Genomic DNA, 17,683 nt, shown 5'->3' with positions numbered 1-17,683 from the left:
TAAAATATTTTATATTATATTCAACATTTTCAGATAACAATTTTTTCTTCTGCAGTATATCTGATGTATGTTGTTTTAAAGGACTTTTAGATTATTATATTGGAAAACGAGCCAAAACAAATCAAAAACGTATTTTGTTTCAGTGTCTCTCTCACCTTTCTGTTCATTTCAATCCATCCTTTAACTCTCTCTTATTAATAAAGCTGTGTATTGCCACATATTTCTTCACAACAAGAAATGCACAGTGACATATATTATGATTCAATAAGTCGCGAGCCATCACTTCATAAATGCGCTTTAGCAAGCGAAAGTGCATGTGCGGGCTCGAGGGACGAGCATCCCTGCGACAGAGTATGTATCAGCCGGGTGCAGTTTCAGTCTCTCCCCCTTATATCGGGAGATATAATGGAAGAGGTGCTGACCGCACAGTGAAATGCCGGAGTAGGAGTTTGTAGTTAATTAGATGACCTACATCCATATTATTTGAACTTTAATAAAGCTATATATAATGCATTAAAAATATCTGCATTTAAGTTGTAACGCCATGATGTTTCTTTTAAATAGCTCTGACTCCACTTATTCCACAACGACAGTGCTTCTGTATTTACTTATTTTGTATTTTTGTGTAATTCCCTTGAACTTTGTGATCTACATCACCTGAAGCTGTTTGGAACATTTAGTGCATCTGGATGGTGATCTGTGTAATTCTTCCTCAGTCAGTCGTGAACTGCAGTGCTGCTCTCGCACGTCATTAGTTTAATGTGTTCCCGCGTTACATTAAATTAGATCAAACGATTATTCGACACTGACATTTTTTTGTAAATTTTTTTTATTGTCGTTCTCGATAATGACGACTAATCGTTTCAGCCCTAGTACATATTAGAAACTATCTTGTTATCCTGAATAAAACATGCATTCTTTGGGGGTTGTAATGTTTCACTATACAATTCATAATAACAGTTCAAAGTAATACACAGATAAATAAAGGATATTCATGTAGGGATGCTGCGGTGTGAGTTTTTGACAGTTAGATTACAGTCTAAGAAAAAACGTTTAAGGTTTTACGATTATTTGCACATTTTCTTATTATGCAACAGCACTGATGCACAAAATGCATATCATATTACAATTGAACATCTAAGTCAGGGGTGCCCACACTTTTTTGCGTGATGATCTACATTTAAATGAACAACTCAATAAGATCTACCAACTAAAAAAACTGTTTCATTTAAAAAAAAATAAAAAAATGCTTGTTGGGACTACTGCATTTATCCCTACATGGAATTCATCTTCAAATCATTTAAAAAAAATTAAATAATGTTCAATGTTGATATCATCCAGTTTTAACACTAAACCCAACACACCTACAGCACAATAGATTACAATAGACAGGGCATTTACCTTATTCTGATGACTTGCACTGAGTGGAATCAAACAGTTTTGCATAATCAGACAGTAGCTGCTGGTAGCTAGTCTCAAACACTGCTAGCTTTGCAATTTTGCGCTCTGTTCTCAGAAGCCCTTGGAGAGTGCAAACCTAGTTGTCATGGCAACTGAATAAACAAAAATCTCGGCTGGTCAAAATTTACTCGTCAAGTTCAAGTCAGACAGAAACTAAAAGACGGAAAGACATTATATTTATTTTTATAAAAATTTAACGAAAGCACATTTAAATTTTGTGCGATCTACCAGCATTGCCTTTGCGATCGACGTATTGGGCACCCCTGATCTAAGTGGACATATTTTTGGGGTATATGTGGATGCTAAGGAAAGCCCTATAATAAGAACGCTGATGAATACACATAGATAAATAAATAAAATAAAATAGGAGATAATAAGAGACACTCCAATATAGGGCACAACACCGCTTATGCGCATCCCAAGCACAGTGATGTGATAATGTAAGCAGAGTGCTTCAAAAGTGTCCATTTAAGATTATTGTGTGTGCACAACATGTTGTTCATGGCATTCAACAGTTTTTTCTTCTGCATCAGTGTATTAAGGCAATCTGTTGTTCTGTCAGGCACCCCAACATAAAGGATCGGCAAAAGACTCTAAATAGTCTCCACAACACCTTACAAATAAACCTTTGTACTATGCATAATACTGGGAACATTGCTTACATAGGCAATTTAAAGTCTGATCATGACAAAAATTGTGGTTTATTGTTGAATGCGGTGAAATTTTACAGAAGCAATGCTTTAAATAATGAGGACTATTTAAGACGCAACTTTTCAAGTTTTACTCGCTGATAGTAAATACAATAGCAATGCACCACATGCTATCAGCACGCTTAAACAATACAAAAAGTGTCATCTTTAATTCATCACTTAAAAATCAACACAGCTAAAAATATTAAACTTACTAGCTTGTTGTTGGATGACTAGTGGAGCATCCTGTCCAATTTGTAGGATGTTTCTTTCTATGACGTCTGTCTGCTTGTTTTACATCTGCCGTCTTCAGTCAGTAATGTAAATGGTGCCAAACAGCCGATTTAAGTACATTTTTGATGGATATGATTCTGGTATATCTATCCTCTGTTATATTTAGATATTTGTGTGTTTAAGCTTCAGTTTCACATGAATTGAAAATAATTATACACTGTATCATATCAAACATTCAGAAAAATGTTTCAGAAGAAATTTACCCTTTCAGAAAATTACAATTCTTATCTGAAAAACAACTGATAATTTCTTTGGACACATTTAACATCTCTGACTCCACAAATGACTCATGTTATATATTTAATGTTATCTAAATTCATATGAAAGTTTTGTGTGGGCTTCAGTCTTACAGACCAAAATTGCACGTTGTCAACCACTGACTGTCTAGGATGTTTTATTCCTGCAGGGGGCGCTTGATGCTCTGAACATCGAATCCTCCATGCATCCACATTTAAATCTAAGAATGCTTTATATCCATTTGAACATATTTTACACTGGATAGTTATTTTTAATAAAAACTGATAATTGCAAAGATTGAAAATCCACCTTAGCATTATTTATAAAAAGCATTTTTTAAGGTTAATTGTTACATTTTTTTAATGTTTCAGATTGGTTTCAAAGTTCTGTTAATTTAAAAGACCAGTTTGTTACTGAAAAAAGTAATTAAACTTGTTCTAAAGAGAACAACAATAAAGTTTGTTTATCTTTCAATCTGCTTTTGTAATGTAATTCTATACCATGATAAAAGCTTCAGCAATTATTATGTGAACATTTGACACGTCACATGCCTAATTGGATATATTTTTTTTAAAGTAGCCCCTTTAATATAGTGAATGAATAAAGAATGAAAAGAAAAAACCTGAGCCCATTAAGTTAATTTACTGGATCATTAATCTGTAAGTGTATTTGTTTAGGGAGCAACTGTGAGAAACGACATGGACAGTGTGGTCATCAGCCGCATTGTAAAAGGAGGGGCGGCAGAACACAGTGGCCTGCTGCATGAAGGAGACGAGATACTGGAAATCAATGGTGTGGAGATCCGCGGCAAAGACGTCAACGAAGTCTTCGACATACTGGTAAAAGAAAGAGGCTTCTGGACACCCACTGTAGTCCCTCTGAGTCCACATTGAAAATCTGGGATTTTACAAAGTTCAAGGATTTTGAAAACCTTCAGAAACATTATGATGTAAAATGAAGAAATAATCAAGATTCTCTACTATTTCTAGTAGTGATAGACCAATATATTGGCCAGTTCGATGAATAACAGTCAGTTCCAAAAATGTCAGTTCCAAAATCTTCCAATAGAAGTCAACACTTTATTTCAAGTTTTATGTAAATTTGAGTAAATATTATGTTTGTTTTACTTTAGAAATTTTGTGTAAATTGTTTATCGGCATTTATATCGGCCGTTGGCCATTTCCTTGCTTCCATTGATGATGATCTTTGGAACATTCGTGGATCATTCAGATTTAACATGGATCATCAAGCTTTGTATAAAGTTGTGGATTCCATGCCAGTTCGAGTTCATGTTGTTATTAAAGCAGAAAAGGGACATACTAAATACTCATAAATTGTAATATTCATTTACATTTTTCAGTTCTTCTTTTCACTCAAATTGTTATGGTGATAATATAATTTGCAATAAAAAAAATTATGAAAGTAGAAAATGGCAAAATATAACTAGTAGTCAACAGGGCTGTGAAACTAAATACAACTTTTTAACTGAAATTCGAATTTTGGGAAATATTTCAACGACATTATTTCAGGTAGGAGGAAAAATCTAGAAGACATCTGTTTTTTGCATCTTTTTTTTTCTTCCCTTTTCTCCCTAATTTGGAATGCCCGATTCCCAATGCGCTTTAAGTCCTTGTGGTGTCGTAGTGACTTGCCTCAGCGGATGTCTCAAAAAGTAAAATGAGAAAAGAAACACTTCAATAAACAGTTCTATGTTAACTTAGTGTTGTGCAGGAGTCTCTACTGGTGTCATGGTACAATCACGGACTCAAGCTTCATAATATCGGTGGTACCACATTGTTTTTCATAAAATCTATTTTGTATGTATGTAACTCATGTAGTAAGATGCTTATAAGAGCAAGCAAGGCATAGCCAAGACACAACTGGCAAAAATCTCTTCCTAAGGGGCCATTCGCTCTGAACGTGTCAGTTTTTTTCCATTGCAAGCATGTGCTAGATGTACGTCTTTGACTGTTGCACCATTTCTCTCTGTTTTTCCAGTGTCTTGTGCAGGACTAATGCATTTTTACAATTCTGTGTCAATTTAAAAGGAAATTCAGTCTGTAAAACGTGTTTTGAGACTCATCTGTTTTTTCATTACACTGCGTCTGTTTTAGCTTAAGAATGCGATCAGTCTGAACAGCCAGAAATTCATCATCAGTGCTTGGCACACATCCAAATTTTCAAATGCTTATTTTAGCATTCGAATATGCATTTTAATCTTAAATTCAATGAATATTCAAATTTTAGTTTGACAGCCTTAGTAGTCTCAGGCTTTTAGACCCCGCTGTACATCAAAGAGATGAGATAAAAGAAAGGTGTAATTAGAGCGAGAAACCAAAGATATAAATGCATTCAGGTTGTGTAAGTGAATTTTAAATGTTGTATGATTCTGTAACCTTATATGGGACATTCATGACAGCATTTATAATGCTCTTTTACCCCTTTATTCGCAGGCGGACATGCATGGAGTACTGACCTTCGTTCTGATCCCCAGCCTACAGATCAAACCACCTCCCATTAAAGAGACAGTGGTGAGGCCAACTATCTAAACTCATCTCATAAATTAGTAAATAAAATGTTTGGTACATTCATGCAATAAAAACAGTACATAAATTTACTCATATTTCTTCACTCAGGTGCATGTGAAAGCACATTTTGACTATGACCCCTCTGACGACCCCTATGTACCATGTCGAGAGCTCGGTCTTTGCTTTCAGAAGGGAGATATCCTCCACATCATCAGCCAAGATGACCCCAACTGGTGGCAGGCCTACAGAGATGGGGATGAAGACAACCAGCCTCTTGCTGGCTTGGTCCCTGGTACTGTAGCCCACAGGCTTCATTAGAACTATTTGCAACTTTTCTTTGTTGAAATATTTCACAGATATTGACCTTTTGAGGGATATTTTTTACTCTGAAATATATGACTGTAGCTTTCACATTTAGATGTCCTTTTTGTCTCTTTATCCAGGCAAAAGCTTCCAGCAGCAGAGAGAGGCAATGAAGCAAACCATAGAAGAGGATAAAGAGCCTGAAAAAGCTGGTGAGGTTTACAGAGTATGAACACACACTTATAAACACTTGGGTGTACAATAGTTTACCCCTTAATTCTTGTTAACACCAATCTTGTTTTATGTCAGGAAAACTTTGGTGTGCTAAAAAGAACAAGAAGAAGCGAAAGAAGATGCAATACAATGCTAACAAAAATGATGGTGAGTCCAATGAGTGTTTTTGCTATTCAGAGGAGCGTCTGAGTGAAATTGTGCCAGTGATGTTAAAGTGGCTTCTGAAAGTTCAAAGTAGTTTTTTAAACAACTTTTTCTCAACACCAGCTCTAGGGTAGGGATGTTTCATGGTGGTCGATTAGTCATCCGACAACCATTTATCTAGATTTTTTTATTTTTAGCTGCATGATTTAATTAGTGTGCTGAAATGCTGTGCTTTAGCTGTTAGACAGTTTGTGTTATAAAACCCTCCCGGAAAGGTTGCATCTTTAAATTTCTCTGCTTTCAAGCCCCAATACATTCAGACCGATGTCTTTAGCTGTTGTGGCATGTCTCACACAGTTTTTTGAGCATTTTACCACAAGCGTTGCATTTTCTAGAAATTTGCATTTTCCGTGTCAAGGTAAATATTGTGTCTTAAGACCCCAGAACTATGTTCTATTTTGTTGTGTTCTGTCTAGCTGTTTTATAAAGCAAGAAAGCATCTTATGTAATTACCACCTAAGAAATGTGGTTAACTGAAATGTGCCTAATTAACCGAGCCTAATTATACAGTGCTTCCTTAAAGGAATAGATCACCCAAAAATGATAAATCATGTTCATTGTATGCTTTCTTTCTTTTGCGGAACACTAAGAAAGATATTTTGAGAAAGATATGAGGTGAATATATCCATACAACGCAAGTCAGTGGCCAAAGTGACTAAAGCCGAGCATCCATGTACAGGATGTGTGATGCAAATTTTGTCATCAGCAGAGTGCTCGAGCACTGAATGGGCGCAGCCCGATTGTTCTAACTGCACGTCTTTGAACACGCAGAATTTGTATGCGCCTGGATTCATTTGCAATCATTAGTGGTTCCACAAGGTGGCAACACTCACATTTAAGACCTTGCTGACACTAGAAGGTAATTTTGCTTAACAACTGGAGACGAATGTGAAAACAACCATAGTTCATGTGCACGTCAGGAACACGTGTGTGAGGAGGCCAGGAGATACCTGCATTTGTATAACTTGAGTGTGAAGGAATATAAAGACATCTTTATGTGCCTAATCTCCTGAGGAGAAATAGTCCAGTATCTCATAGCAGTTGTAGTGTGCATGCGCCAACCGCCTGTAATTGCGTGCATGGTCATATGAAGTATCCTTGGACAGGCTCGCGCTCTAATGTACGCAGACGTTAAGTGTTCGGTATACTTTGGTTTTAACAGTACACTTAATACAGGGACAATACCCCTGAAGCGACATGGCATTAAGTGCCTTGCTTTAGGCTCAGTGGTGATACATCAGTGGTAATAAAGCAAGAAACAAGACTGAGAAACGATTTCCTCCCCCGGGTGATCAGGCTACTGAAATGCACTGCCTGAAGCCCCCCCCCCACACACTCAAACACACACACTGGAAATCATCTGCTACCTTTATATATAAACTCAGCAAAAAAAGAAACGTCCCTTTTTCAGGACACTGTTTTTAAAGATAATTTTGTAAAAATCCAAATAACTTTACAGATATTTATTGTAAAGGGTTTAAACAAAGTTTTCCATGCTTGTTCAATAAACCATAAACAATTCATGAACATGCACCTGTGGAATGGTCATTAAGACACTAACAGCTTACAGACGGTAGGCAGTTAAGGTCACGCTTATAAAATTTTTGGACACTAAGATACCTTTCTACTGACTCTGAAAAACACCAAAAGAAAGATGCTCCGGGTCCCCGCTCATCTGCATGAACGTGCCTTAGGGATGCTGCATGGAGGCATTAGGACTGTAGATGTGGCAGGGCAATAAATTGCAATGTCCGTGCTGTGAGACGCTTAAGACAGCGCTACAGGGAGACAGGAAGAACAGTTGATCATCCTCACAGTGGTAGGCCACGTGTAACAACACCTGCACAGGAGCAGTACAGGATGGCAACAACAACTGCACGAGTTACACCAGGAATGCACAATCCCTCCATCAGTGCCCAGACTGTCCGCAATAGTCTGAGAGGTTGTAAGGCAGGTTCTTACCAAACATCACCGGCAACAACGTCGCCTATGTGCACAAACCCACCTTTGCTCGACCACACAGGAATGGCAAAAAGTGCTCTTCACTGACGAGTCACGGTTTTGTCTCACGAGGGGTGATGGTTGGACTCGCTTTTATCGTCAAAGGAATGAGCATTACACCGAGGTTTGTACTATGGATCAGGATCGATTTGGAGGTGGAGGGTCTGTCATGGTCTGGGGCGGTGTGTCACAGCATCATCAGACTGAGCTTGTTCACTGCCTCACACAAATCAGTATGGGTGCCTGCTCACATCAGAATTGTTCTGCATTCATTGTTTATTGTTGTATTCAGTATACTTATTTATAATGCACATTGTTTTTTTTCGCATTCACTGTTGTATTCAGTGTTGCACTAATTCATGTTGTCTACCTGTGATTGTCTTGTAAGACATGTTATATGTTAAATGTTATGCACTGTGGTCTCAGGAGACACTTTGTTTAATTTCTTCCCTGTACTCTGAAGGAAATGACAATAAAAACCTCTTGACTTGATATCTCACGGATTGCTCCTTGTTGAAGTGCTGCACTGATCAGGAAATTTGAGGCTGATATTGATCACTGATATTTTAACACCGATCATTATCATTCAAATGATACCGATCTAATATGTTGCAGTTATACGTGTATGCTCCACACTGTAAAATTACATTCATTTTACATTAATTGTGAAATGCTTACATCTGATATGAAATAAGTTATGAATAGTCCTGTTGTCATTATCAAAAACCATTGTGCATATTTTCAAACATATTTTCCTAAAAATTCTACAAACAATATCCCATAATGACAAAGTTAAAGAAGTTTATTAGAAATCTTTGCAAATTTATTAAAAGTAAAAAAATCACACGTACATAAGTATTCACAGCCTTTGCCATGACACTCAAAATTGAGCTCAGGTGCATCCTGTTTCCACTGATCATCCTTCAGCTGTTTCTACAATTTGATTGGAGTCCACCTGTGGTAAATTCAGTTGATTGGACATGATTTGGAAAGGCACACACCTGTTTATATAAGGTCCCACAGTTAACAGTGCATGTCAGAACACAAACCAAGCCATAAAATCCAAGGAATTGTCTGTAGACCTCTGAGACAGGATTATATCGAGGCACAGATCTGGGGAAGGGTACAGAAAAATGTCTGCAGGCATTGAAGGACCCAGTGAGCACAGTGGCCTCCATCATCTGTAAATGGAAGAAGTTTGGAACCAACAGAGCTGGCCGCCTGGCCAAACTGAGCGATCGGGGGAGAAGGGCCTTAGTCAGGGAGGTGACCAAGATTTCAAACAAACTTCATTCACGGGTATTGCTTGTAGAATTTTTAGGAAAATAATTAATTTAATCCATTTTGGAATAAGACTGTAACATAACAAAATGTGGAAAAAGTGAAGCGCTGTGAATATTTTCCAGATGCACTGTATATCCACTATAAATGATCAGTGCTTCCCTACCTTTTTTACAAGCTCAGATCGTTTTACCGCTATACCACACCACCTTAAATTCAAGAGTATAGACATATTTCACAAAAAAGACCCTGAACTCACTCTCCTTTTTCTTGCTTTGCCCTGCAGACTTTGATAATGAAGAGATTCTCACATATGAAGAGATGGCACTGTACCACCAGCCAGCCAATCGAAAGCGGCCCATTGCTCTAATCGGCCCACCCAACTGTGGGCAGAATGAGCTCAGACAAAGACTCCTTTCCAGTGAGCCGGACAGGTTTGCTGGTGCTGTCCCTCGTAAGTATCAAACAAACGTATGACAACTTCTGTCAATATCAATTTCTTTTTACTGTATCACCTTCTCTTATATGCAGTACTTTTTTCTTATTTCAAAAAAGTAGTTATAATTTGTCTGCAGATTTTCTTCTATAATGTCCTAAACAAGAACATCTCTCTGTCACAGACACCACACGAAACCGTCGCGATAATGAGATGAGCGGTCGCGACTACCACTTTGTGTCCCGTCAGGCCTTTGAGATGGACTCTGCGGCAGGGAAGTTCATAGAGTCCGGAGAGTTTGAAAAGAACCTCTACGGCACTAGTACTGACTCGGTCCGACAGGTTATCAACACTGGCAAAATTTGCCTCTTGTGTTTGCACACTCAGGTGAGAGAAACGGCAGAGCATGGTAAGTGTTATAAGGCAATAAATGCTCATTAATCACTATTATCTTGTCTCTCATCAGTCTTTAAAGGTGTTGCGCAGCTCGGACCTCAAGCCCTACGTCATCTTCATCGCTCCCCCATCCCAGGAACGATTGAGGGCCCTTTTAGCAAAAGATAACAAAAACCCAAAGGTAAATGTTTTATTTTTAGCAAAAGCCAATATATATAAAAATTGTACTTCAGCATCATGTCTTACAGTTTCTTAACCAGTCTCAACGTGACAACTAGAGCAATAAATCATTGGTCTGTCCTTACTAAATGTGAATAACTTAAATAAATGTGAAGTGACAATATCACAGTCAGTCAGATTATATTTGATGTAACCCTTTAAGCTCGGATGGGCCCTTCAGGCTGTCAAAATATTAATAACTGCAGTCTTGACCAACACAAATCTTTGACATTTATGTTTCATGTGAACAGGTGTTGCTTATATGCTGCATTTTCGCTTGTAACTTCACAAAATATAAACGGAAAATAAAATATCACATACCATTTCTTAGAGGAGGCGTTAGTGTGCGGAGGCGTTTATCGTTCAAACAAGCCCACACAGAAATTAATCGGATGCATAGATCATTAGATAACACTGTGTAACAACTTAATTAATTTTTTTGGTTCCTGGTTAGTATGTGTTATTTCCTAATTGCTTATGCCTCAAAAGTATAGAAAATGGCTATTATTCCCCACAAAATTTGCTTTTGTGTCCAGGAGAGTGATATTTTGAAATTTACCTATTTTCCAGATAGATTCAGTTTGGAGTAACTTCTAGACCTTTCCAGTAATATAAATAGTAGTATAAATTTAGGGGCCTTAAGCCCACCAGTTCAGTTTAGTTCCAGCTGCCTGTATACATATCTGCATTTTTCTGAGATGGCATCAAGCAGCTGCAAGCATCCGGCAGACGCATTTTGCTATGTCTGCAGCCAAATTATCAAGACAAGTGTGAAAATCTACTCCGTGGAAGCATCTGCTAAGATGTGTGAGGCCTACAAGACATATTTTGGTATGCCTGTCGGGGATCAAGACAAACCCTGGGCACCTCATTTCACCTGTGAGCTCTGCAAAAAAAATCTGGAAGGTAAGATGGACAATTGTTGCTCAGATTTTATAAAATGTGTTAATTATCATATAATTTTCATATATGAAAAATGTTGCGAGAATCTCTTACACATTAGTCATGGGTAAAATAAATGTATTTTTGTAGGATGGTACTGAGGGGAAAAGAGAGCCATGAAGTTCACTATCCCAAGAATTTGGTGGGAACCCACTGACCACTTTGGTGGGAACCCACTATCACGTATCCGGACCTTCCTTCATCCATCGCCCCGATGCCACACTGCCAAGAGCTCCCCGTACCTACTCCTCCAGAGAGAGAACAGCTGTCTTTAGAAGAGAGAAGCAAGTCAGAGAGTGAGGAAGACGCTGTAGATTCAGATGACAATTTCAGATGTGGAGCTGAGGAGAGAAACCCATACTTCCCCAACCAAAAAATACCTCAATGACCTGGTCTCACCAAGTCCAATGCCGAGCTTTTGACGTCTAGGCTCAAGTAATGGAACTTGTTGGATGAAAGTGTGCAAGTCACAGATCAGATGAAGCGTCACCAGCCTTTTTCCAGCTTCTTCACCCGTCAAGATGGGCTCTGCTTCTGACATAATGTGACCAGTCTGTTCGAGGCAATCGGAATCACCACTAACCAGACTGCGTGGCGCCTCTTCTTTGGCAGCTCATCCAGAAGCCTCAAAGCCGTGCTGCTCCATAATGGTAACAAGTACCTATCCATTCCCCTGGCTCACTCGGTGCACCTCAAAGATGATTACAACAGCATCAATACCTTGCTGGACGCCTTGAAGTATGATGAGTATGGCTGGGAGGTCATAGGAGACTTCAAAATGGTGGCATTCCTGATGGGTCTCCAAGGCAAGCTTCCCTGATATCTTTTCCTTTTGAACAGCAGGGACACCAAGGCGCACTACCACAGGCAAGACTGGCCACAGCAGACTGAGTTCTCTGTGGGGAGGAACAACGTCAAGTGGGAGCCACTGGTGGACCCCCGGAAGGTGCTGATGCCACCACTGCACATCAAATTGGGCCTTATGAAACAATTTGTCAGAGCTCTAGATAAGGAGTTGGCAGCCTTCAAGTACACCTTCAAGATTTCTTCCCTAAGCTGTTTTAGGCAAAGGTCAAAGCCGGTGTCTTTGTCGGACCACAGATAAAGAAGATCCTGGAGTACAATGAATTCCCAAAGAAGCTCAATTGTAAGGAGAAAGTGGCTTGGAACAGCTTTGTCGCAGTTGTTCAGGGCTTGCTGGGCAATCACAAAGCCGAAAACTATGTAGAGCTGGTTGAGACTGGTGAAGAACTATGGCACAATGGGCTGTAGGATGTCCCTCAAAGTCCATATCCTTGACGCTCATCTTGATAATTTCAAGGAGAACATGTGAGCGTACTCATCGGAGCGAGGCGAGCACTTCCATCAAGATATACTGGACTTTGACTGCCGCTACCAAGGACAGTATAACGAGAATGATGGTAAACTACATTTGGGGGCTGATTCGTGAAAGTGATTTACAGTATAATCGTAAATCTCGAAAAACTACTTGCATCTAAATCTTTTGTAGTCATTTTTGTATTTATTATAAATACATGTTAATTTTGATTCATATATTGTTTTTTCTGACTTTGTGAAGGAAAAGACACATTTGCCTGTTTTCTCATTGGAAATAAATACATAACAAAATATCACTGTCCTGGTTAAAAAAAAAAAAAAAAAAAAAAAAAAAGCCACGTTTGTGGAGAATAATTGCCATTTTCTATACTTTTGAGGCTTAAGCAATTAGGAAATATCACTTACTACCCAGGGACAAAAATTGTGTTACATAGTGTAATTGACACACAGCACAATGTCCACGAAGCATCTGGTTATCTCGCATCTTTCTATCTGGTTGAAAACACGTTAGATTTCCTGTATCAGACGTCATCGGAAATTATGTAGCATCATGGAATGCTAAACCAATCGGATTGGATTCAGATTGGTGCAAAATTTAATCCGTATTTGGGCAGAGACATTTTATTGGTGACTGTTACATATAGCCACCAGGAGATGGTGGCAAGTACATGACACTTGACTCAATAATGACTCAAATGGCACAGTATGAAAATCATTCTGTGAAATTTCTTTACTAAAATCATGTCTATGCAAACTTTTAGTCATTGTTGTGTTTGCATGTGTAATAAGTTCTTATGTACAGTTCTTGTGTTTTATTTGTTTGGAGAGGCTTTTGGACACATGAAGAAGTTTTTGGACATTAGGATAAATTATTTTGAAATGCTTTAACTCTTGATTTTTTTTGTCGGATCAACACAACATTTTACACAAAATCGGGAACTAAAAAAAGCTGTTTTTTGGAGCCACCTTGCTTGCACTTAGATATATATATATATATATATGAATATGAAATTAGAAAAAAAACTTGTGCTAAACAATTTACTTTTTTCTTATTTTTCAGATTTGACATATACATATATATATATATATATATATATATATATATATATATATATATATATATATATATATATATATATATATATATATATATATATATGTCAAATCTGAAAAATAAGAAAAAGTAAATTGTTTGGCACAAGTTTTTTTTTTTTTTTTTCCCCAGCAGTTTCATAGGCTGAGAGTCTCAGAATTTATCATATTTATCATAATCTATATAATTACAAAATTCAAAAAGTTTTCTTTACAATGATACCAAATATCCTCCTTGTTTGTTTGTTTTTTGTTATTTGATATAAGCCTTTAATTTTGGGTATGCCACTGAAACAGGAAATCTTTAAAAATACCCTCCGAGCTTAAAGGGTTAAAGGTGAAGTATGTAATTTATATTCCTCTAGTGGTACCAAACAGAACTAAAACATTTTTTTTTTATGTTTTCAAACTCGAGCCTCATCCTCATTTTGCCAGATAAACAGATTATCTCACCCCAAACTCTGGACAAGCTGGACTAAAATGTACATCAAGCAAGCATAAAATTCCTTGCATAGAGTTAGGATATGGTGTTAGACTACAAATCCATTCATTTTCACTACATAATCTCACACCTGGTTTGTTCTTCTCTCTTGTGTCAGCCTGAGGAGCTGAGAGACATCATTGAGAAGGCTCGGGAGATGGAGCAGAACTATGGCCACCTGTTTGATGCTGCCATCGTGAACATCGACTTAGACAAGGCCTACCCGGAGCTGCTCCGGCTCATCTATAAACTAGACACTGAACCTCAGTGGGTCCCTTCATCCTGGCTGCGCTGAGATGAACCCCACTCAGACATTGACCCATCCACTGGCGGTTGTAAATGAAGAGTCTTACACTCTGATTTCATAGAGTTGAATGAATGCTGCTTACGCTAGGCCATGTTTTTACACTACAAGATTCAACACAATTAAATATGAGGACAGTATGCCACCTCAGACCTTGACAAAAGTGTCTGTCTGCACTGTGCTGTCAACAGGCTAGGGAAATTAGTTTTAATGTCATATGTATGATCATGGTGTGTATTTGAGTCCAATTACCCACATTCCAGAGAGTTACCAGCACTTGGTGCAGAAGTAGAATTAGGGCTTCTATAATGCTTTTGATAACTATTTATGATTGTAAATATTCTGTATGTGTTTTTAAAGATGGAAAAACATGGTGATGGGTTTGAATTGTAAGAAAGCAACTCCCTTTTAAAAGTCTGATGGGGAGATTTCTGTTCTGGACAAGTGTCACAGGGGCTCTGCCAAACTCAGACAAGATGTTTGTACTCTTTATTATTCTCTCCTTCGTCACCTTAAACATGGAATGTACAATGTTACAAGGATATCCAGCAGTAAGTGCAGTGTCTGTCACATCTGAACAACTCTTCCAAGCTTCCAAAACACTAAAAGGGATGAATGTTGATGTGACTGCAACAGAACCCAAGCCTCTTCAATCCCAGCGGCGCTGCCTCAGTGTTGCTATGGCAACCAACACTGATTATGACAGAGTTAAATAGTTCAACTTCAGGTTAAATGTTTTTTTGAGAGTTTGCAAGGCCACATCTATAATAAGAGCTACTTTTAAGTTGCTGAATGTAACTGTGCCCTTGTCTCAGTATTCACATGCACTTCCAGCACTCAGAAGTGTAACCAGTATTGTAAACGATATTTGATAGCAATACAGTGAGGTTCACGATCTGAGTGTCCACACAGCTTAGTCTTAGTCAATACTCATGCAGAACTTAAAATTATGTTTCTTGATCAAGTGAAATTCCTTTAATTGTATTGGAAGATTGTTGTATTTTTACCCATAGGCTTTCAATTTGAGCAAGCTGGGTTGTGATTTAACTTGTGGTCATGGTCTATTCTTTGGGTGGATCTCATTGAAACCTGTCAAGAACATGTCTGTGTCATGTTTCACCCTAAAATCAAAAGAAAGAAATTAAGACATAAGATTGGTTTAAAGAAACTAGTGTTAGAACATTACATTTTTTGCCAGTCACATTAAAAAAAACTAAACATCATGGTAGTATTTGTAGTACTGATTTAATGGCTATTTATAAAAACAAACATCCAGACACTTTGTGGTATTAAGAACATTTGGCCATTGAAATTGTCTCAATGTGAAATCTTAATTGTCTTAAAAATAGGCTTTTGTTTCTTTATGCAAACATTAGATATATGTTTTCCATTTTGGGGTGAAATGCTTTCACGTTTTCATGAGATTCACATGTTAATTTTCCATGACTTTCAGAGATCAAAAATATGAAACCGCTCCATGTTGAAGAGATGTGTGTATGCTTGAGCGGATGCTTGTGAATGCATGATGTATTTGTTTGACCCTTGAGAGCAAATGCTGGAAGTAGGGAACGCTTGATCATGATCGACAGAAAGCTCAGTCTAAGTGTGCATTATTGAAAACAACCCTTTTTAAAGGAAGGACTGAGTTATTGCAGGCAAGTTTTCCACTGAGAGATTTGTCCCGTGAAGCTGTTTTTACTCTTGTTGTTTTTTTTTCTCAAGATAATCAGAGTGTATGTAGAAAACAACCTTTTTTTTTTTTTTTTAATTACAGAATAGTTCAGCCACTTAGAAACCACACCCTTAAGTTTTTTACACTTGTGCACTACAGTTTGGTTTTCTGTTTTATTTTCTGTTCTGAGTGTGGACAGAGTCATTAACCTGCTTTCCATCGCTTCAGTCTCATGTGGTTTAGTTACATGCCAGCGAACATGAAGTAGAATGAATGAATGTAAAAAAAGGAATCACCTTTCCTTCTGAACTGTTTTTGTATGAATTATACAATTTAATTAAAACACAGATTAATAGAGCCTTTGTCTTTTTTCTCTTTCGCTGTGTACTTTATGGTAATTTTATTATTTAATTAAGATTCAGTCCAACGTACAACCATTTATTTGAATTCAGAATAGTAGCTTTCCAGTTTGCTAAAGGATGGAATCAGCAAAGCCCCATTCCTGAATCTGAATTTTAGATAGATAGATAGATAGATAGATAGCTACTTTTGGAATAAAGCTTCTCATCTAAGTCTGTTAAAGAGAGTGTTCACCAAAAAAAATTAATTCTCTCGACATGTACTCACCCTCATGCTATCCCCGATGTGTATTAAGATTTTTAGATGAATATCTCAGCTCTGTTGGTCAATGCAATGCCAGTGAATTGTGACCAAAAGCATATTAACACAGCATAAAAGTAGTCCATATGACTCCAGTGGTTAAATCCATGTCTTCTGAAGCGATCCAAATGGTTTTGGATGAGAGTAGACCTAAATGTAACTAGTTTTTCCACTACAAATCGTGATCGCAGTCTCCTTTTCGATCATGATTTCAAGCTTGATTAAACTTTCTAGCGCCATCTAGTGCTCTGTGCATGCATCAAGCACTAGGAAGTGTAATCAAGCTGGAAATCATGATTGTGCCTAGAGACTGGCAAGATGTACAGTAAAAAAGGAGTTACATTTTGGTCTTTTCTCACCAGAAACCGATTGGATTGCTTTAGAATACATGGATTAAACCACTGGAGTCGTATATATTACTTTTATGCTGTGTTTATGTGCTTTATGGAGCTTCAAAGTTTTGGTCACCATTCACTTGCATTGCATGGACCTACAGAGCTGAAATATTCTTATAAAAAAACAAATTTGTGCTCTACAGATGAAAGAAAGTGATACACGTATAGGATGGCATGAGGGTGAGTAAATAATGAGATCATTTTTGGGTGAACTGTCACTTTAAGAGTGTCACCCTAAAAGCGCAGTGCCTATTCTTGTCAAGTATTTTTGCATTGCGATTGTATTTACTTTGAGCCGTTAAACCAATAATAATAATTAAAATAATTTATCAGTAAAGATTATTTTAATTGCTATATTATGTCAATGAGTATGAAAATGGAGAATTACAAACAAGCTAAAACATGCTTTCTTGCTGATTACAAATAAAGCATTCCCAATACAAATGTGCTAATTATTACTTTTACATAATATAAACATGATTTAAAAAAAACAGAAAAGAAAAGAAACTCGCTGAG

General features: G+C 37.5%; 1 protein-coding gene across 1 annotated transcript in view; it reads left to right on the top strand.

Annotated features, from left to right (window-relative positions):
- Positions 1 to 16,461, top strand: part of pals1a (protein associated with LIN7 1, MAGUK p55 family member a) — a 52,032-nt gene extending 35,571 nt beyond the window's left edge. Inside the window, exons 7-15 of the mRNA XM_052146141.1 lie at positions 3,359 to 3,520; positions 5,135 to 5,212; positions 5,318 to 5,501; positions 5,653 to 5,724; positions 5,822 to 5,893; positions 9,519 to 9,686; positions 9,853 to 10,055; positions 10,135 to 10,245; positions 14,255 to 16,461. Of these exons, the coding sequence (XP_052002101.1) occupies positions 3,359 to 3,520; positions 5,135 to 5,212; positions 5,318 to 5,501; positions 5,653 to 5,724; positions 5,822 to 5,893; positions 9,519 to 9,686; positions 9,853 to 10,055; positions 10,135 to 10,245; positions 14,255 to 14,431 (1,227 nt within the window). The 3' untranslated portion in view covers positions 14,432 to 16,461. The remainder of the gene's footprint in view (positions 1 to 3,358; positions 3,521 to 5,134; positions 5,213 to 5,317; positions 5,502 to 5,652; positions 5,725 to 5,821; positions 5,894 to 9,518; positions 9,687 to 9,852; positions 10,056 to 10,134; positions 10,246 to 14,254) is intronic.
- Positions 16,462 to 17,683: the final 1,222 nt, after the last annotated feature.

Source organism: Xyrauchen texanus, chromosome 16 (genome assembly GCF_025860055.1).
Source record: "Xyrauchen texanus isolate HMW12.3.18 chromosome 16, RBS_HiC_50CHRs, whole genome shotgun sequence".
Lineage (NCBI taxonomy): Eukaryota > Metazoa > Chordata > Actinopteri > Cypriniformes > Catostomidae > Xyrauchen > Xyrauchen texanus.
The sequence above is the reverse complement of the archived record's forward strand: the minus strand, read 5'-3'. Positions and strand labels throughout refer to the sequence as shown.